Source organism: Abramis brama (genome assembly GCF_963993115.1).
Source record: "Abramis brama genome assembly, chromosome: 13".
NCBI classification, from domain to species: domain Eukaryota; kingdom Metazoa; phylum Chordata; class Actinopteri; order Cypriniformes; family Leuciscidae; genus Abramis; species Abramis brama.
The window spans coordinates 23,788,008-23,809,205 of NC_139975.1; the positions used below are offsets into that span (position 1 = coordinate 23,788,008).

A 21,198-nucleotide genomic window follows, 5' to 3' on the forward strand; every position below is an offset into this window, starting at 1 on the left:
AGCAGAGTTTACATTTTGATCAAATGTAAAATGTTTTTTTCTTTCTAGAAATAACATGAACAGATAAATAGTTTCACAAGTAAAGGGTCATCTTATTTTTCATGCTGACCTTAATGTCACCTCCATTCCCTTTGATTTCTCATTCTCTTGCTTTCTTCTCTTCCACGCATTTATTCTTCACATTTTGTGTCATGTGCGTTCCAGGTCCAGCTGATTTGAATCTGATGTCCAAGTGCGCCCCCTGTCTGGCGGCTCCCTGTCAGAACAACGGCACATGTGTGAGTGATGTCACAGGCTCCTACCACTGCACCTGCCCTTTTGGCTACAAGGTGAGTGAACAGCCAATGGCCCACATATATCATCGGGTAGCATCTATCCTGTCCTCCTGCACACGTGTGCAGAATATACAGAATATTCCTTTGAGTTATGTGCATCATTACATGCAAGAGAGCCTCATCATCCATCTTCCCAAGCTCAACTTCCTGTATCTGAATTTCTTGATTAGTTCCTATTGTACTCAAGGCAGGCGTTTGTGAGGCGATGTTTGCGTAGCAGACTCATACTCAGCAGGAACCGTATGACCTTGGGGGTGAAGCCTTGGGCCGCATTGCAAGAGATGTGAAGAATGTGAGCTGCTTTCAAAGGCAATTTATTTCGAGACAAGAAGCCATGAGAAATGAGAAGTGTGACAGGGAGTGTACAAAAATGCAAATCTTACGGCATCAAGCAGTTCACTTCCATGGGCTAAAACAAACTGCTTTTATAAACGTACCATAGTACTCCTGAACCAAATTTTAGACCACCTTTTCAAGCAAATTGGGCTGCAGATTTACAAAAAAACACTTGAACAGCTTCGAAAAACCAAATGAACCACAGTCTGACATCCAACAGACTCTGTTCCACACAAAAAGTACTTTGAGAATGTGTGTGTGTCCTGACTGCGGTGTGAAATCATTACCCTTTTGTTTGGTTATGGGATTCCTGTCAGTGTTGTTCTGTTGAAGAACAGATAAGAGCTTAACCCTTCGCCCTCTACAAGACAGAACCAATGGGCTGTCTTTTAATTAAAACCGCAGCTCTCAAGGTCAGTTGCAGGTGTGTGTCTGTCCTCGAAGTAAGTGAAGATTAATTAGAATGTTCAAGAGTACTGAATTAAATGAAACATGGGAGGAAGAAAGAGAAAAAACAGAGGGACACAAAGAGAGAGAAAACAGAGGCATATGGGCCCTTTGAGGAGAGCAGAGGAAACAGGCATATCAGTGGCAAAAGCCTTTGTCTGAAATTGAAATGGAGAATGTTAGTCATGGAGTTACAGCCCCGGAGTGTAAAAGGATCAGAGCACGACATACATCTTCCATAAACCATGGTATTAAACTAAACCTGGCTCTGGGCCTGGATATAGAACTAGTAAACAAATAAGATTTATATATTTTCTGAAGAAAATGTGAGTGGTGCTTGTCAGTGCAAAACTACAATGTTACTAGTAGGTGATTACTAGGCTAAACAGTTGCTAATATGTTCTAAATGTTTATATTATTTTGCTATGTGGTTGCTAGGGTGTTCTGGGTGGTAGTTTACTATTTATGGTTAAGGGATTAGAATAGATTCCTAATTCTAAGTATGAGCAACAATAATAACCATAGCAAGCGCCGCTAATCATTGCCCTTAATGTCCACTCCTTAACCCTGTTTGAATGGTAAATTGCGGTTAACATTTAAGTTGACATTTTACTCAGAACTCATTATGTTATATTGTAGATGATGCTTTTATTCCTTTCACCTCTTCATCTTTTAAAGTAGCCATCTGATTGTGATGGCTCAGGATCTAAGGGTCAGACATGTTAAAACCCGAGCTCTTTCTTTCTTAATCTATGCTCAATGTCCTTTTCTTTCCTTAGGGTCGTAACTGCGAGATTCCCATTAACGCCTGCATCAGCCTGCCGTGTATTAACGGAGGCACGTGCCATCTCACACCTGGACTGGACGGGCATTACAGGTACATCCAGACCTGTACAAATTATATTTTGTCATGTTGAGTTGTGGTGCTAATTCTGGTAACATAGGTCTGAATGTAGCCTGCACAGTGTTTTCACTATCGCTATGAATGCAAGTGTCAAAAGGATATAAATAATACATTTAATTTGAATGTCCTGTGTTAAAATGCACATCTGGACAAAATCTGTGCATTAAAAATTTAAAGCTTGTAATACCCCTGGACATTTGAAAGAAGCAAGAGGCAGGCAGATTGTTGTAATGGCACAATAAATGTCCCCTGCGCCCTATAAATCACCCGGCAACTTTGGGAATGTCATATTAGACCATTTTTGTAGGGCAGCCGCTTCACATCCAGAAGAAAACAGAATTGCACAATGACTTTACAAATAACAGCTAGCAAATGAGCCCAGAGATTTGTGTGTTTTATGTGTCTGTGGGTGGAATATATCAGTTTCTGGCGTAGCCCCTGAGTGTTGGCAGCCAGAGGGCAGGGACTGGGTGGAAGGGTACAAACGGGTGTGGGTTCTGCTAAACGCTGAGATAAGTTTTACTGCTATTGCTCAACAAGTCACCATGGAGATGGAGGTTTATCAAACACTGAGCCTCAGTCATTGATGGATCAGACCCACCAGACTTACGGATAGCAACAGAAAGACAAAACAACAGAGAAAAAATACATATATTAAGGGCTGCTTGGGATTTCAGCAGGTGATGTAGTCGAGACCAGCTCATTTGAGTTTGAGTCAAGACCGAGATCAGAAGAGGGTTGAGTTTGAGTCAAGACCGAGTCCTTGTGCTCTCAAAAAGACAAGACCATGAAAATATGGTCTTTGGTTTGGACTTGAGGACCAAGACCTTGAAAATATGGGCTTGGACTCAGGAGCATGTGGACCCTGTCTTACCTCAGACTCGACCCTTTTCTGGTCTCGGTCTTTAGACTACGACACTGGATATATGATCTCCATCTTAAAAGAATAACAGTGCTTCCATCATCTGCTCACCATCATATTGCTTGTTTTTGGTGGAACGCAAAAGGAGGCATTTTGCAGAATGTTAAGGCTGCTCTTTTCCTCAAAGAAAGCGGATGGTGACCAGTGACTGTCCAGCTTAATAGCTCAGAGAAGGACAAACCTTTCCATAAAAGTGATCCATATAACTAATATGCTATATTCATTCTGAATAAGTCTTCTAAAGCTATGCAATAGCTTTGTTTTCATTGTCCTCCATAGTTATCATGGTGCATTTAAGCCATGTCTCATTTCGAAGGCGGCGTCCTCCGGAGGTTGCATTGCATTTGTCGCCCGCATTCGTCATTGAGGCTGCTTCATTTCAGTAAACTGACCACTACATTCCAAAGTCATTAAGAAATGACAGCGATTTATACTTCACTTGGAATAACTTTTAATTTTATAATAGTTACTGTTCCGCATATGACGTATGCAGCCGACAAATGCCACCTCCGGAGGACACAGCCTTCGAAACGAGACATAGCTTTAGAGACCAAACAATGACACATGAATAGCAACAAATGACACTGTTATGGCTGCAGGACTAAAGAAAAACAGTCTGGCAGGTCTCAGGGTGTCAGCAAACAGAGCTAAATCACTGAAACCCATGTGTTTTCTTTTGTTCTAACATTTGAAGTATTGATCATTGTCTTGTGCCTTACCATTCCTGTAGCTGTGTGTGTCCACCTGGGTATGAGGGCCAGCAGTGTGAGCTGAATCCTGATGACTGTGAAGACAACGACTGTGAGAATAACTCCACCTGTGTGGACGGCATCAACAACTACACCTGTGTCTGCCCCCCTAACTACAAAGGTACCAGTTTAACCTCATTGAACCAGCCTGTAAATGCACTCAGTGTCTCAGACTCTAATACAATTTTCTGAGTCATATTACCCTATTTGTCTGTTTCAGTCGTACCGCAATGAGGCCATTTCACCGGCCAGACTGTGCCAATTGCATTTATATCCTCCAGCCACAACTGAGGTGGCTAAGAAAACATTAGGAAACCAAAATAATATACATGTTAAGGCTGGTAGAGGGCAGTTTTACTAAACAAACCAGCTTTTGACAAAGGTTCTGACTCAGCGGCTTTAGAGTTCAGCTGTTGTTAAAACTGTCTGTTCATTTCCACTTCTGATCTGCCAAGTTCTGAGCAGTGGCACCACTGCTCTGGTCCTCCCTTCTTTTCTGCCCTCCGCTCTTCTCCTTCCTCAAAATAGGAAGTGCAACTGCTCCTAGCGGGCCCTGTCATTATAACGGCATTCCTCTTTGCCACCTCCCCTGGAGCGGGTACATTTGGTGTGTAGAGAGTGTGTGTACTTGCTGCGGTCCAGGCCTGGCCACATCCATAAGCTTGTAGGGCACACACAGCTGTCTGCTTAAAAGGGCACGGCCTTAAACTGAGTTTTAAACCAAGAAAGAGAAAAATTTTATTGCTCAGAGGTTGATCTTAGTGGAGTTCTTAGTTAGGTTTCATGTAAGGATCAACTTTGGCTCAGAGGTTTCCCCTGAAAGTCCTAGGAGTTAGATATAGGAACTCTAGAGGAGACGTGTGGGAATAGCTAGAGCTAGAGTCTCCATTTGCTCTCAGAAACAACTGTGATATTTGAATAAAAATCTCATTTGAGACTTCCTGCATGCAGGAAGCTGGCAGTTAGATCTCCCTCATTCTATCTGGTGCTGCTCATCTTACTCTCTTTGTCTGACTGTCATCTGTACCAGACTGGCTAGAGCTCATCAGCAAATATATTTTTTAGTACTTTCATATAAAAAGGATGTAATTATGTGGGTGAAATGAAAGTGGAGAGTTGGAGATTTAATAGACTGGTGATGTTTTCTCTCCTTTTTTAACATTGTGTCCATTTACAGTTATACTGGGGCTACCTTTCAAAAGTTTTTTTTTTTTTTTTTAATAGAAATTAGTACTTTTATTCTTCAAGGATGCATTGAAATGATAAAAAAGTGACAGTTAAGTTAATGTTACAAAATATAAGTATTTAAAATAAAAGCTGTTCTTTCAATTCATCAAAACATTCTGAAAAACAGATTCACAGTTTCCACATAAGCAGCACAACATTGGTAATAATAAGAAATGTTTCTTGAGCATGAAATTAGTATATTAGGGATCATGTGACACTGAAGGATCATGTGACACTGAAGACTGGAGTAATGAATATGAAAATCCAGCTTTGTCACAGGAATAAATTACATTTTGAATATATCTATTTGAATATATTTTAAAATGTAATTTATTCCTGTGACGAAGCTGGATTTTCATATTGTGTCACATAATCCTTCAGTGTCACATGATCTCTAATATACTCATTTCACAATATTACTGTTTCACTGTATTTTTGATCAAATACGTTTAGTTTTAAATCGTACAGAACCTGAACGGTAGTTTAAAAGTTAGCAGACCGTCAGAAAAATGTCCCAAAATGTCATTATCCAAACTATGCAAGGCAACGTTGTTTCAGCCCTCGTTTAATGTGGTCAAGTCTCTAAAACATTCATTCCTTCTCCATTGTCATTGTATTTCTGTATCTCTGTGTGCATGTTAACAGCTGTTGCAAATTCTACAGAAGATTGTTCTGTATTAACCTCAGTATGTACTAGTCTTACCAACAACATTCAGATTTGATTTAAAACTCTACCGCCTGAGCTGTTTGCCAGATCCCAGCCTGTGAGGTGCATGCAGGAAACACAGGCAGTCGTGTGTGACCTGTAGACACAGACTGTACTGAGTCCCTGAAGAACACACACAGTTGCTGCAGAAAGGGGTCTAGAGGAAATTGGCCTGGCAGCAGACCACCTAAACCTCGTCTCGAGGGCCGGAGCACAGAGAGGGTACATCTGTTTCTGAGCGGCTGCTGCTGTGCCATGCAGCCAGCAACACCAACACAAGTGTGCTGGACAGGAAATGCTAGGAATCCGGGTGAATGAGTACAGGGATGTGGAGTTTGGATCAGACCTAACACTGCCTGTTGCAAAGCCGGACGTCCTACAGCAGGTGGACGGGAACAGGCAATGTATTGAAGGTTCTGGTTGGCAGTGATTTAGTGCCTTCGATTGGACCCCGCTGAGCTGAGTGCTCAAGAAAGACTTTGCCATCACACAAAGATGTGTTTTCAGTTGAGCCTGTTGGAGAAAAGCCTCACAGTCTAAATGCTGGCAGATGGTGTGTGGGCCGAAAACACCTCAAGGAGGGTCACACATGCTGAATGTTCAGTCAAAGAGTTCCTTTAGCCAACTGTGAGCTTCACCCAGTAGAGGCCCTGAGTGTTTCAGCATGTGATCAAATCCGGACAACTGTTAGAGTGATTTGTTCCTTTTCTTTGTGTGTCTCTTAGGTGATCTGTGCGAGGAGGTGGTTGACCCCTGTCTGCCTGGGTTTGACCTCTGCCAACATGACTCCAAGTGTGTTCCTCTCAGTAAGGGCTACAGGTGAGTGTGTGAGTGCCTATGGGAAATGGAGCATGGGAGAACACAGAATATAGCTCATAATTCCACAGGAAAGACAACATGACCGGCCTGTAATGTAATGTAATGGCCTATAGTTGTAGTCAGAAGTGTCATTATCACTACCAAGTAGTATTTATCTCACTTAGTGCCAGAGCTGCCTCTTTTGCTGGTCATCTCTAGCATTTAAATCATTTTTATTGTTTTCTTTTTCAGGTGTGAATGTTTGCCAGGTTATGTTGGCCAGCAGTGTGAGCAGGATTACAACGACTGTCTGGAGAACAAATGCCAGCACGGGGCAGAGTGTGTCGACGCCATCAATGGATACACATGTGTGTGTAGGGTGGGGTTCAGGTGAGACACGTGCATTGTTCACACTCAGGTGTGTTTACTTTACCTATGTAAAGGACACAGCATAGACGTCTGTTGTTTGTTAAGCTAATTATAACTACTATAATAATTGACAGATGTAGAAGTGATGAGAACCATTTTGGTCTTGAATAATAATAATAATGATAATAATAACTATTAATTAATATTTTTATTATTTTAAATAATATATTAATATATATATTAAATATTATTATAAATGTAATTTTTTCAAAGTTTCAAATATTATTTATTTTATAATTTATGTCACATTTCAAATATTTATTTTTAATAAAATATTTTTTTATATCATTCAAATATAAAAACTACAGATAAATACTGATCCTGACATTTTTTAGCTGTTCATAAAGAGGCCATTTAATCAGGTACACACACACACATAGCTTCTGTTGGTGCTTTATTATATGCTAGTGTATCATTAAATCTGAGATGCACAGAAGATGAATATCCATATGTCTAATTATAACACTAGCATGTGTGTGTGTGCATGTGTGGCAGAACAATCGCTCTCTCCCCAGCATCCCTCACTCCACCACAGCTACTGATTAAGGGCCTGATGGTGTCTTGAGCCCAGCATTAATCTGGCTTACCACCCATCCTGACACTCTATCAATATTCTAACACCATCTTCTTCTCCTGTGTGAATTAGATTTAAGAAAGAAAGAAAGTTCAATTAAAAGTGCTTGAAAAATTGTGGTTACCCTTTATTTTACGGTGTCCGTGTTACAGTGTAATTATACATTTATGTGCTATGTAATATTAAGTAACTACATATTTACTATAGGGTTAACGTTAGGATTAGGGTGTTGTTTATGGTTAGTTGTATGTAATTATGCACAATTTTTAGCAATTACTATAGAAACTACATGTAACATGTATAACAAAGACACTGTAAAATAAAGTGTTACCAAATTTGCTTATATATTACTGTTCAATAATATACTTAATATACAGTATTCAATAATGATTTCTGAAGGATCATGTGACACTGAGGACTGGAGTAATGGCTGCGGAGAATTCAACTTTGCCATCACAGGAATAAATTACATTGTTAAATATATTCAAATTATTATTTTACTGTATTTTGATCAAATAAGAGCAGCCTTGGTGAGGATAAAATACTTTGAAAAAAACTAATTATTCCATACTTTTGATCGGTAGTGTAAATGCCTTATATATCTCCCCCTCTCTATTTCCTTAGCGGGTTGTTCTGTGAGAATCATCCACCAATGGTATTGCTCCAAAAGACGAGTCCATGTGATCAATCTGACTGTCAAAACGGAGCCCAGTGTCTGGTCGTGGAGGGAGAGCCCATGTGCCGTTGTCTACCTGGCTTCTTCGGCATCAAGTGCCATAAAATGGTCACAGTGCACTTCCTCGGCAAAGATACCTACGTAGAGCTCTCCGGCGCCAAGATCCGACCACCCATGCACATATCCCTCCAGGTACACCTACAACCACTTCCTGTAATGCTTAACAATAGGTCCCAGATCAGTTTCTGTAATATAGACTTCACATATCACTAGCCTCAGGACAGTCCACATATCAACCAAACTCTCATCAGCGGCCATGAGAAGCGATCTGCCTCTCTGTCATCTATTCTAGGTCCTTTTTTTTTCATCCGCAGTGCATGGTTTAAGCCAGCTTTGGCCTCTCTGACATTATGCGAATGTCACCTCTTGTCCACCTGTGTGAATAATTCCTCTCCTGAGGACATATATTATGGTAATAGAGGTTGAGCTGGGCTGTTATCCGTTGCAATCAGGGGTACTGCGTGACCGCTAGATCTGCTACAAATGAGCCTATATCTTCTCACTGTCGGGAGGGCACACTAATGTTAATTAAAGCAGGAGAAATTAAAAAGAGCTCAGTAGATGTTTATCTCCTTGTGGACATCGTCATCTCTCAGTTTCAGTATCTCTTAGCACATTCGCATATCGAGTGGCCTTTGTGAGTAAAGAAATAGTGCATTGGTTATACTCAGTGTTGCTTCCTAAACCAAGTCTGAATTTTTCGCAAGAAAACATGAACAATGAGGTTTTAAAATGAAACAGTGCATCTGTATGAACTCTTTCACACTAAGTTCAAACTGCAATGTTACATTGTTTGTTTATTCACAGACCATTCAGATAAGTGATGCCAGTTTTCAGGAATTTTCATAGATGATTTGAAAATTAATTAATTACTTAATTAAGTCATTAATTATGTAAACTGTGTGACGGAATCCAAATGCCATGTGCACAAAGCCTATTTTAACAAAACACATTTTCACTTTCCTCTAAATTTTCTTAATTTACCTTTAATTGTCAAAAAAAAAAAAAAAAACAGGATTAAATATTAAATTAAAAATAGAGAAACAACTTTTAGTCCAGTAAAACGTTGTTGTGTGGATTAAACACTTTGGACTTTTCCATTAAGTCAAATCTAAGAGAACGACATTATTTCATCTTTAGACTTGATGCCAAATATTTCAGAATATGTTACACTTTCGCTCTCTTCAGTCACATCAGACTGAGCGTGAACGGGCCCTAAAAGGCAACACGCAGAGGCCGGGCACTTGGGAGCAGCAAACATAGAAAAGCAATCAAATTAGGTTGCTTTTTTATTTCCAGCGTTCTTAGTAAAACTGTGTTAAACAGCGTTAATGACTTGGTCCTCCTGTGACATATTCACTGACAGAAACCGAATACAGGGACACATTAACTGCTCATATGCCTCCAGGCTACGAGTGTAAGCAGTCCACTCGATCTCAACTGATGTGTAGAGAGGCTTCTACACTCCATAAGCCATCAACTGTCCTCCCGCCCTACTGCTTATATATAAACGTGAGCTGTTTTCCATCACAGCTTGCTCGCAGGCGTATCGTTTGATGCCCTCGACTAAACAGGGAGTTAAGTGCCAGGCCTACGGCGGTTCTCTCGGTGTGCATGTTGTGTTGAAATAGTGTGCTTATCGCGCACTCTTGATTGTTTTCTACATCCTTCTTTTACTTCTTCAAAAGTATTCCTGCTGTTCTCCTTCACTAATCTTTTGCTGTCTATTTCTCATTTTCTGCCTCTCTGACTTTGTAGATGGCCACAGATAAGGACAATGGCATTCTGTTGTATAAAGAGGACCATGACCCACTCGCCCTAGAGCTGTACCAGGGACACATTCGTTTGATCTATGATGTTGCCAAGTACCCCCCAACCACAGTGTACAGGTGAGCAGACACACACACACACTATTTTAAGGCATCCTACACTCTCACATAATATGTGCAATAAGTGTACCTTTAGGGGCACAATACTTTTAGGGACAAAGGGACAACTTTTTACTTTTATTTACCTTCAAAAGGATCATAGTAGTACCTTAGAAGGCAGTATTCAAAGGTACTAATAAGCACTTGATAGGGGTAAATACAACAAAGTTGTCCCTTTAATGGTTTTGCCACATTTTACTGTACGCCATCCAGCTGACTTTTGTTGAAAAAAGATAACATTTTTGCAAACAATTTTTCATGTGAATGTAGGCCCGCTCGACATAATAGGTAGCATAATTATGTTGCCCCTTAAAGGAGAACTCCGGTCAATTTTAACATTGAGCTCATTTTTTTAAATTTGGAGTGCTGTCAGTACAGAGAACAACGACAAAAACCGGTGTTGCCTACACCATGTTATCCTCTTTTTAAAATTTGCACCCTGTTGACTTATATGGGGCAAGTTTTAAACCTGCTTTTAGCCTCTTAACATCCTTGATGTGTCATTACAAGTGCACAGCCATGTGAGTGATTCCTTCAGAGTGAACACGGGTGAATCTGACTGCAGTAGATGTGAAAGATATGAATAAAAATGATAATAATTCAGCCAGCACACATACCTGTATTTATTTCCTGTTTTCGGTCGAAGTCCACAGTAGTCGATTGTCGAGTTCACACAGTTAGTTAGTTACCTATGATCACGCGCGTGAACTCGACAATCGACTACTATGGACTTCGACCGAAAACAGGAAATAAATACAGGTATGTGCGCTGGCTGAATTAACTTCATTTTTATTCATATCTTTCACATCTACTGCAGTCAGATTCACCGTGTTCACTCTGAAGGAATCATCTAACATGGCTGGGCACTTGTAATGACACATCAAGGATGTTATGTAGCCTTTAGGGTCCTTCATTTTGAGAATCCTAAACAGTATTGTATGTATCCTCAGAAGAAAAGCCAATCCCAGAATGCACTATGCCAAACTCCAAGATGGTGAATGCGTTGAGGGGAATGTTGATTTGAGTATTTCATTGTCAGCTTAGTAACATGCTATTGGCAGATTATTGAAATCAGTTGCAGGTCTCCAGTGTCACTAAAGTGGTTGCATTTCAGTTATGATTTTCCCTAAGAAGTCAGCTGCCTGTGTAGTTCACTAGGTTTTGTACCAACACAATTACACTTCTGTTCTTCACAATAAATAAACCCATACAGCTAGCTGTTTTTGCTGCACCATAATCTAAACCAGTCTAATCAATACCACTCTAAATTATTTCCATACATCAAAAATACACACTCATTCATCTTCCATAAAAATGATTGAGTTTCAAAGGAGGCACCCTGCTCTCATTCAGAATAGTTTGAGGTGAAAAAGGCGTGTTTGTGGGTACGTTTTCTCCCTGTTCTCAGGGAAGTTTAATCTCTGTAAGCTCATGGCACATCATAAAACCATATAGGAGCCCCGGGTTTACATGACTGCTTGAATCTGCCTCAGGCGAGAGCTTGCTTCTCTGGTCTGTTCCCATGTGAACGCTTCTGTGCTGCAGCCGCCATGATTTCTATGCTCATTGGAGCCCCCATAAACACAGAGCTCTTAGCCCTCACCTTCTGCCCTTTCAGCAGACAACTGGCTTGTTGAGTCTGGCGCAGATGGTGCCTGACTCCAGCCTGGTGGGTCACTGCGGATGTCATTAAGCTTGCACAGGCTCTGTAATGGGTTTCAAGAGCCCAGATTCAAGCTTTTAAATCTAGTCTACACACAAACAATGAAAGCCTACAGTTCCTCTGCATTCTTGTCTATGTCTGTTAAGAATGGGTATGTGGCATATATCAGGGTCTCCGGCATTTACGTCTGCAGAAGCAGAGTGTGAACATTTGTGACTGGCAGCTGTTTTAGCAGGCAGTAGAAGTGAACAGCGGCGAGCTGGGTGCCTGCCTGCTTGATGACTTCGTATTGATCGTTCCTGCTGCATAGGGCCACTCTTCCCTTCTGTCTGCAGAAAGGGCTGAATCGATTGCTGTATGAGGGAGTCTCAGCATGGAAAATAACATTTCAGCCAGATTCCTTGTCTTTGCAGACCAAGGATGCATACAATTAAAATTAGAAACACCGGAATTAACTGTATGTATTTAGAGCAGGGATGGGCAACTTCGGTCCTGGAGGGCCACTGTCCTACAGAGTTTAGCTCCAACCCTAATCAAACACACCTGAACAAGCTAATCAAGGTCCTCAGGATTACTAGAAAATTACAGGCAGGTGATTTTTTCAGGGTTGGAGCTAAACTCTGTAGGACAGTGGCCCTCCAGGACTGAAGTTGCCCATCCCTGATTTAGAGCAATTGCACTTTTTTGACATTTTATTTAGTGGAAGAAAAAGAGTGGAACAGACCGAACATACATTTCCCATATGAGCATCATAGCTCAAAATGTCTGTAGCATGGGTGCTAAAAACTAAATTATGACTCCAAAAACTTGGCTTTATTTTAAGGCCTTGCCATTGCCACTATTGATCCCAGTCTGCAGTCATCTTGAAATGTACCGGTCAGCTACTTTCTTTGTAGGCAATTGGAATACAAGTACATATATAATATATCATTAATTTTGCTTCCTTAGCTAAACCCTGCTAAAAAAAAAAAAAATAATCCAGGAGAGATGAGCACCATCTATGAACACCAGCACTTAATTCATGGGTGTCCAAACCTGCTCCTTGAAGGCCAATATCTTGCAAAGTATAGCTCCACCTTGCCTCAATACACATGCCTTGAATTTTCTAGTATGATTGAACTCCTGGATTAGCTGGTTCAGGTGTGTTTGATTAGGGTTGCAGCTAAAGTCTGGCCCTCCAGGAGCAGGATTGGTCATCCCTGGCTTAATGTGTCATAGCACATGTATTAACTGCTAGACCAGGACTCCATTGTGTACTTGAACAGTTCAATTAGTATGCAGAGGTCTGACTGAATTAAGTAAATTAATGCCAGGCTTTTTTGTAGACCATTAGACCCTACTAAATCCAAGATCATGGCACCCTCAGTTAATCATAGGTCTCCAACCCTGCTCCTTGAGGGCTAACATCCTGCAGAGTTTAGCTCCAACCCTAATCAAACACACCTGAACTAGCTAATCAAGGTGTTCGAGGTATAACAGGTGTGTTGGAGCAGGGTTGGAACTGAAGTCTGCAGGAAGGTAGCCCTCCAGGAGCAGGGTTGGCTACCCCCGTCATAGATCCATGCTCACCCTCTAATTATCTTGTTTTTCCCCAAGTGACATTATGATGTGTGGCTTTGGCATGTCTGCAGCCCATTGTCTTGGGGTAAAGAACAGAGTTCACATGTGAGGAGAGGAAATGCAAGGAGAGAAATTATACTTCCATCTTAATTTAGCTTATTTGGCCATGGCACTACACGGCGCACCCCGGTCTGGCAAACATGCTCCTGAGGTCTCCATGTCATAGTTAGTGCTAACAATGTGGAACCAGAGCTAACAGAGCCCCTGAAGAGCCAGCTGCTCAATTTGTAACCCGTCCTATGCCACAATGCTTGGACGTGGGTGCAGCGTATGGGCAGTTCCCTTGCTTTGGTTTTCCCACCATGGAAGCTGCAGTTTTGAGGCTGTGGTTGGAGCATTCCTGAGCCAAGTCTGGTTCAGTGGCTCTCTGCGGGTGCTTGACTTCAAATGTGGAACTGGGTCATAAAGACTCTGTGGGGCGAAGATCAGAGGGGAAAAACTGCAAGATTCCCACACCATCTACAGGTCCCACTCAGCTCTTCTTACACCTTGCCCCTGCTGAACTTCAGCGAGAGAAGAGATCCCTGACAGGAAAAACAAGGAAATATTATGAAGAAAATGGAAAAGGTGAGAGGGAAAGGGAGGTTCTGGGCGGTGGGAAAGAAGACAGATCAGACCCCAGAGAGATGAAGAGTGACTGAGAGCCAATGAAGAGTGAAGGACACTTATCTCTGCAATGTGATCCTGCCTCGATGGAAGGTGTGGGTGTGGGTGAGGGGAGAAGAGAGATGGAGAGACTGATATATGCACTGGGGAGGAGAGTGAAGGAAGCTCTTAACTAGCAGTAATGCCTCATTAGCATGAGATGAATGCTTAGGTCCATGCAGCGTGTTAATGTGCTGCCCTTTACTAAATGTCACGCTAATCTGAGTATTAGTTTAAGCAGCGGCGTGGGCAGTTCCTCAGCGTCGGTTTGTAGAAACATCGCAGGAAATTGAATGAGAATGTTAGAATTGCAGTGTTCCCTGCCCCCAGCTCCTCAGCGTGGGCTCGCCATCCTGCACCACACCTAACCACAGCTCTAAAAGCAGCTAATGTTTGGCATGTCAACTGGGTTTAACGCTGAACAGTGCTAGGATGAATGGGGAAGGGTCAGAGTATGTTTTTAAGGCCTGTTTTCGTTTCACTCGCACTAAGTTCCTGTGTGAGCAGAATGTCTGAATGGAGGGAAAGTAGTGGTAATTCAGCCTGAGTACAATGAGTAAGTAAGATGTTTCCTTGTTGTTGCTATGTGCAACAATGCTCATACTATAATAGCAGAAAGAATAGTCAAAGCTGAGGGATCCTAATGCTAACGGTCCATACACAAAGATTTAGTGTAGCATTAGCATAGGCCTACATAATTTACATTTACGCATTTGGCTGATACTTTTATACAAAGACTTGTGTTGCATTCAAGGTACAGATATTATCAGCTCTTGCATTCCCTGACAATCGAACCAATGACCGTGGCATTGCCGTGTCAATGACCAATTGCCGTGGCGTTGCTAGTGCCATGCTTTACTGTTTGATCTTTAGGAAGGCTACATTATTCTCATCCCAAGGATGAGACTCTTGTCCTTTGCTACTTACAAATGTTTTGATGTTAGAGCTTTACTTCAGTCCATATGTAAAGCAAAGCTATTGGTTCCACCCCATGATATCTTAAATGCTACATAACCTTGTTTAGCAACTCACGCTCCAAAAAGGCGTAATTGACTTTACATCTGCAGTCTGTTACTCGTAGCTAGTGTAAGCAAATGATAGTGCCGTGTAATTGAATCTGGAAAATGTAAATATATCTACAGGTCTGCTGATCTAGATAACTCTCCAAGATGAAGGAGTCTGTAATAGTTCCTAACTTTGTGTATGTGTCATTTATAATGCGGTTTTGCTCAAGGAAAAATAGAGTATTTTATTTTCAGCTGACAGGAAATTGACTTCCCCTCGTGTGAGAGGGGTGACATGAGGTTGCTGAAATCTTCCACGGGTTTCTGTTTGTTTTTATTGAGTTCCATAATGGGCTGCTTGAAGCTAATATGCAGGCTAGCCGCACATCAAAGACACTCCACCTTCTCAACCCCCCATTCTAAAAATATTATGGCCTCAGGATATTTTCTGTCTGTCAGAATATGAACAAAAGGCCAATAGTTGCTTTGCTACATCTTGAGGAGTTGTTTTCTACTGCCCCCTAGTGGTGCTAGACCTTCACTGCATAGATTCAAGAACATTTTGTCAGTTCCAAATGAAGGCTTCTGTCTCCCGTAGTGAGATTTATGTTCTGATTAAGTCTGTTTTCATTCTTGTAATAGACCCTTCCTCTTCGTTCCATTACATTCCCACTCTCACCACCTTTTCCACAAAATACTCTTCCGATTTCCTTCCCAGCCAGCATGTAGGCCCTCAGAGCGACTTAATGAAAGACGGCTGTCAAAACCAGAGACAGTGGATGAAAATGTCCTTATATTATAAAAAAGTTGTTCATCTCTGGTGGTACTGATGTATCAAATGGACGGGCTTGAGATGTTTGGGGGGGGTCTCAGCCGGCAGACAGTAGTGTTTGTTGCAAAAGCCTATTTTGAAACAGGAATTGAATTATGGGCCTGTAATGCAAACCACACGTGTGCCTGTGTTGGGTCTTTGTTCAGCCAAGACCTCCGTGAACCGTACCCCCTATATCTGGGGACACTGATCTCTATCCGCACCTATGGCCTCAGCATTTCAGCAATGGAAATTTGCATTGCAAGCCAGCGCAAATACTAGCTGCCTGCCCACAAAGCAACAATTAGTTCATTTTAATGCTAGCCTTTGTTTGCTTAATATATTTGCTGGCAATGCTCTGTTGTTTTAGGTGTTTTACCATTTAGTACATATATATGTACATATATTAAATATAGATACAAATAAATTTTTCATTCATTCATTTATGTTTTTTTCCCCCAAAGACAGAAAAAGAGGAAAACCTTGTTTAAGGCTGAGGGGAGATTAAGATATACTCTACTCACCACAATATCATTTCTTTCACCCCCTTCTCCTCTCTCTGTTGGTCTCTGGTCTTCTTTGCCAAACCACTGTCTCTAGCTGTCTGTAACTGCTTGCGCTCCATCCAGCAATAACTACTACAATACAGAACCAGGGTTTCTACAGCCGAGCAGACCGAATTCTCATGATCTGTTGTTAGTTCAGAGGATAGAGATAAGTTCATAACCTTAAATCTCACCTTTAAACAAAAGACAATCCTAGAAGTCAGCAGAGTCTGGGCCAAACAGCTCGCTACAGTCACTGCAATGTCAGAAACAGGAAAAAATCACCCAGCTGTGCCGGTCAGATGTTTCATGGAGGTTTCATGGAACTGGGGAACAAACGGCACTCTTCAATGGTTTAAAAATGACCGTGTGAAACAGAAACGCTCTCAGGCGTTCGCACAGTCACAGTGCCAAACTCAGCAGGATGTGATTTGAGCGTGCTAACTCAAAGAAAGAGTGAACTTATGGCCAACACAAGCTCTCCTTTTCCCACAACATAAGCTCTCCCCATGTCAGTGCCAAATTCACTGGAAATACACCTGACGGAGTGTAATGTGGAAACCATAGCATTTTCAGACAGTGGGGAGATATTCTGTATTGCATATTCAGGCTTTTCACTTGGGCTTAAAACAATAATTTGAAAAAGTTAATTTACCCCAGTGGTGACATGATACGGTCGGTTAAAAATGCCGCTAAGGCTAATTTAATAGCTAGCATTTTGTGTATCCTAAATACACACATTTAAGTAATATTTTTGCAAAATGTGACAAAATATAAGCTTGATGGGAAAGTTTTCTGCAATAAGTTTTCTACCATTTTGTGGTTGAAATTCTGTCTGAGAGACAGTAGTAATTTGTGTAAAAAAATTCTATAAATTTCAAATAATAAATATTCAAATGGTTTATTTCACACTAAGTTCAGATAATCATAGTTATTTATATATATATATAGTATTCATATAATTATACATTTATATACCACTACTATATTATATAAATATAATATTATTATTAAATTATATAAATGTAACAGATTTATATTTTTGTCTGTCTTCTGCTTTCTGCCAGTGTGGAGTCCGTGAATGATGGTCTTTTCCACATGGTGGAGGTGCTGATCCAGAATCAGACCCTGAGTTTGGTGGTGGATAAAGGGACACCAAAAAGCCTGGGCAAACTGCCCCGCCCCCCTGCTGTGGACCACAACACACAACTCTATATAGGCGGTAAGAGTCAAAGACACCTCAGTGTATTTCAAAGGTTTCATAGTGGCTTGTTTTGAGACATACAAAATGCTGTCCAAATGTTTGAATACATAATGATTGTAATGTAAAGCATTTGCAGGCCCTCTCTATATTGTATGAGTGTGTTAATATTTGCCTGTTGTTCATATTTTAGGGGTTCCCTCTCTGATTGACACGGCAGGCCTGCGACCGGGTCCAGACCGTCCATTCCAGTCCTTTAACGGCTGTATTCATGACGTACGGCTCAATGGGGAACCCCAAGACCTCGGCGGTGGACCGGCAGGGGTTGATGGCGTCCTGCCGGGCTGTCACTCCTGCAGCGTTTGTGTTCAGGGGGCCTGCAGACAGAGAGGAGAGACAGGGGTGTCCTGCGAGTGTCCCACCGGCCACAACGGCCCACTGTGTGAACAGATTACCTCTCAGAGCCCCTGTCAGAGCAGCAGGTACACAAACACGCATGTACACAAACACTCACTGTTGTGCTTGTATCAGGCAGTAATACCCTATCTCTTCCCGTGCAGGTGTGTGCATGGTGTGTGTGTGCCTAAAGGCTCCTCATACAGCTGCTCATGTGCAGATGGATACTCTGGCCAGTCCTGCGACAGACGGGAGGAGTCCGCCGCATGTAAGGGGCAGCACTGTGTGCACGGAGAGTGCAGAGCGACGGAGAGCGGAGAGCCGGTGTGCCACTGCCAGCCTGGGTACAGCGGGCCGACCTGTGAAACTGGTGAGACACTGCACTGCAAAACATATGCATTATTCTTGATCTGAATTTAAAAGCTTGCTACTTATACCACTTAAAAACAAGAACGTTAATAAATGTTTCTGGTCCTACTGTGCACAATTCACCAGTGCACGTTATTTTACAGGGACAAAAATGCTTCCAGCGAGGTTGTGTTTACACTGTTATCTATCTTTTCTTTTGTTATATTCTTTTGGTTTGTTGATGTGATGATCCACACTGAAATACTTTATTACTGTTACTGTTCTCATAATCTTAAGAATTTAATAATGTAGGTCACTCTACTTTTCAGATCACCATTTTCATTCAAACTTTATTGGGTGGTGAAGAATATTACAATAACATCACATACAATAATATCTTGTTTCAAAAGAGCGCAACAATAATAAGCATCATTTTTACGTGGTTCTCCATAAGATCTCCATGAGATAAATAATATCAAAATAGATAAATACTGCATATTCTCTACTGTTAAAAAGTCAAAAAAAAGAAAAGAAAGAAATTAGCCTACTACTTTTATTCAACGGGAATGCATTAAGTGCGTCATAAGTGACAAAGACTCACACTGTTACAAAAAAATCAATTTCAAATAAATGCTGTACTTTTGAACTTTCTATTTAAAAAGAATCCACGAAAAAATATCTCATGGTTTTCACAAAAATATTAAGCAGCACTATATTTTACATTGATCATAAGATATGTTTCTTGAGCAGCAAATCAGCATATTATTATGATTTCTGAAGAATCGTGTGACACTGAAGACTGTCAGTGAGTAATGATGCTGAAAATTCAGCTTTGTCATCACAAGAATAAATTCCACTTCAAAATATATTAAAATAGAAAACAGTTATTTGAAATTGTAATGATATTTCACAATATTACTATATTTTAGATCAAATAAATGCAGCCTTGGGGAGCATAAGAGACCCCAGGCTCAGTTAAATGCATTGCAAATGCCGTTCCAGAAGAGTGAAGCAACAAGTCAATATGTGACCTGAAAGTCCTTATGTTTATTAATATATTATATAAATGCTTTATCTGATGGCCTGTCCTCTTGTCCCCTCCTCCACACAGAGCTGACGTGCCAAGGAGAGATGGTTCGCGAGCTCCTCAAGCGTCACATGGGTCATAAAAACTGCACCTCCACCAGTAAAATCCCCCGGGTGGAGTGTCCTCACGCCTGCCACTCGGGCCTGTGCTGCGCCCCCACCAAGAGCCGGAGACGGAAGATCAGCTTCAAGTGCTCCGACGGATCGTCCTTTTCCGAGGAGATCGAGACCACCGTGGAGTGCGGCTGCACAAAGTGCCTATTGTAATAATAGAGCGGAAGATGGAGCGGAAAAGAAAATATATTGTAAAATAAAACAAAACACAAATAGAACTTATTTTTATTAAGGGATGTTTTTTTTTTTTAAAAAAGAAAGAGACTGTTTTTATGATGTTGCTGATATGTGTCAGATGAAAAGTAATTTTTGTATCGTCAAACAAAAACACACAGATTAACATTCCTGAAAATATATGAATTATATAAATATGTATAAATCTATATAAATGTACAACCTAACCTTAAGAATTAATTTGGTCTGTGTATTGCATGTCTATTGTGAAGTGTGAGCGCAGAGACTTTTTGCTGGAGAAGCAGGAGGGCTGAAATGAGCCTGTGTAGCCAATCAGGGGAGGACTGTCTAGACTCTCTATCACAGGAAGTGGTGAGCCAGCTTCCTGTGCTCTGGTGGCAAAAAAAGAAAAAGAAAAAAAGGAACTGCTTCCTAACGGACCTCAGAGAACTCGCCTGCAGATTTCAAGGACAGAGCTTCCAGTGGGATGGGCTGATATTTTGTACTTTGGGTGTTTTATGTTTTTTTGTTTTTTTGCTTTGGTCCATCAGAGAAAGACGTGGAAAGCTCATCGGTGTGGCTCTGGTTTACAAGCTGCAACTCATCCGAGTGAATTGTTTGCATGACTGCATGGAAAAGTTAAATGTGAACTTGTGACATGCTGCGGTCATGCAGTAAAGCTATTGTAGTAACTATGATAGTTACCTGCTCTAAATCTGTTTTACTTGTACAGTTAAACTCCACATGCATTCCCATTGTCCCAGCATCGGCAGGTGATACAGGTCACCGCATCTCTGGTGCAAAGCACTTCATACTGACGTAGTATTCCGTCATAACCGTCCTTTACTAAAATATTAAATGCAAATATATTACACCCATTACTACTGTATTGTTTTATGTGTACCATTTTTGTTTGTTTGGGTTTTTTTTTTAGATTTCTTACTCAGAGAGAGCGAGGTCTATAGATTTTCCAAAGGAAAAGCTAAGCAGTGTTAATGAATTTTCAACCTCGTTCTGTCTCGCCCCCGTTCGTCACATGCTGTTTTATAAAGGTACAAGCAGATTTAGGAATCTCCAGTGAACAATGTAACTGAGCTTGTGCAAGAAGTGTCATGTTAGCACCACTAATCAGAGGACTGGTGGTTATGCGGTGCATTTTCTAATAATGTTTTGTTAAATATGAATTAGAGAGTGGTGATTAACTTACAGTGAATGTTGAATTAAAATTGTAATGAAATACCGGGTTGGACTTTTTGTGATTCTTTTTTGTGTAAGCTTTTTTTTTTTTTTTTTACCTGGTAAATTTGAACTTCAGGTTCAAAAACTGAAACCAGTATCGAGTTCAAAAAAAGAGAAGAAAAGAATCAGTCGTTTGATGGTCAAATAAGATAGAGTGTAATTTTTTTTCTCTGTTAAAATGATTGTTCCTTTTCCAGTATTATAGTAAGACAACACCGTTCCCTAAAGAGTAATCACTGTGGCACTCATACTTCCCTCGGG

The 21,198-nt window shown here is 41.0% G+C and overlaps 1 protein-coding gene across 1 annotated transcript in view; it reads left to right on the forward strand.

Moving 5' to 3' along the window:
• The window catches only part of LOC311094587 (slit homolog 3 protein-like), a 55,112-nt gene extending 34,170 nt beyond the window's left edge, over nucleotides 1-20,942 (forward strand). The window contains exons 19-29 of the mRNA XM_084132643.1: nucleotides 205-329; nucleotides 1,898-1,995; nucleotides 3,675-3,814; nucleotides 6,352-6,445; nucleotides 6,677-6,814; nucleotides 8,052-8,295; nucleotides 9,922-10,052; nucleotides 17,447-17,601; nucleotides 17,774-18,062; nucleotides 18,141-18,346; nucleotides 19,436-20,942. Coding sequence (XP_083988769.1) covers nucleotides 205-329; nucleotides 1,898-1,995; nucleotides 3,675-3,814; nucleotides 6,352-6,445; nucleotides 6,677-6,814; nucleotides 8,052-8,295; nucleotides 9,922-10,052; nucleotides 17,447-17,601; nucleotides 17,774-18,062; nucleotides 18,141-18,346; nucleotides 19,436-19,677 — 1,862 coding nt within the window. The 3' untranslated portion in view covers nucleotides 19,678-20,942. The remainder of the gene's footprint in view (nucleotides 1-204; nucleotides 330-1,897; nucleotides 1,996-3,674; nucleotides 3,815-6,351; nucleotides 6,446-6,676; nucleotides 6,815-8,051; nucleotides 8,296-9,921; nucleotides 10,053-17,446; nucleotides 17,602-17,773; nucleotides 18,063-18,140; nucleotides 18,347-19,435) is intronic.
• The last annotated feature ends 256 nt before the right edge of the window (nucleotides 20,943-21,198 follow it).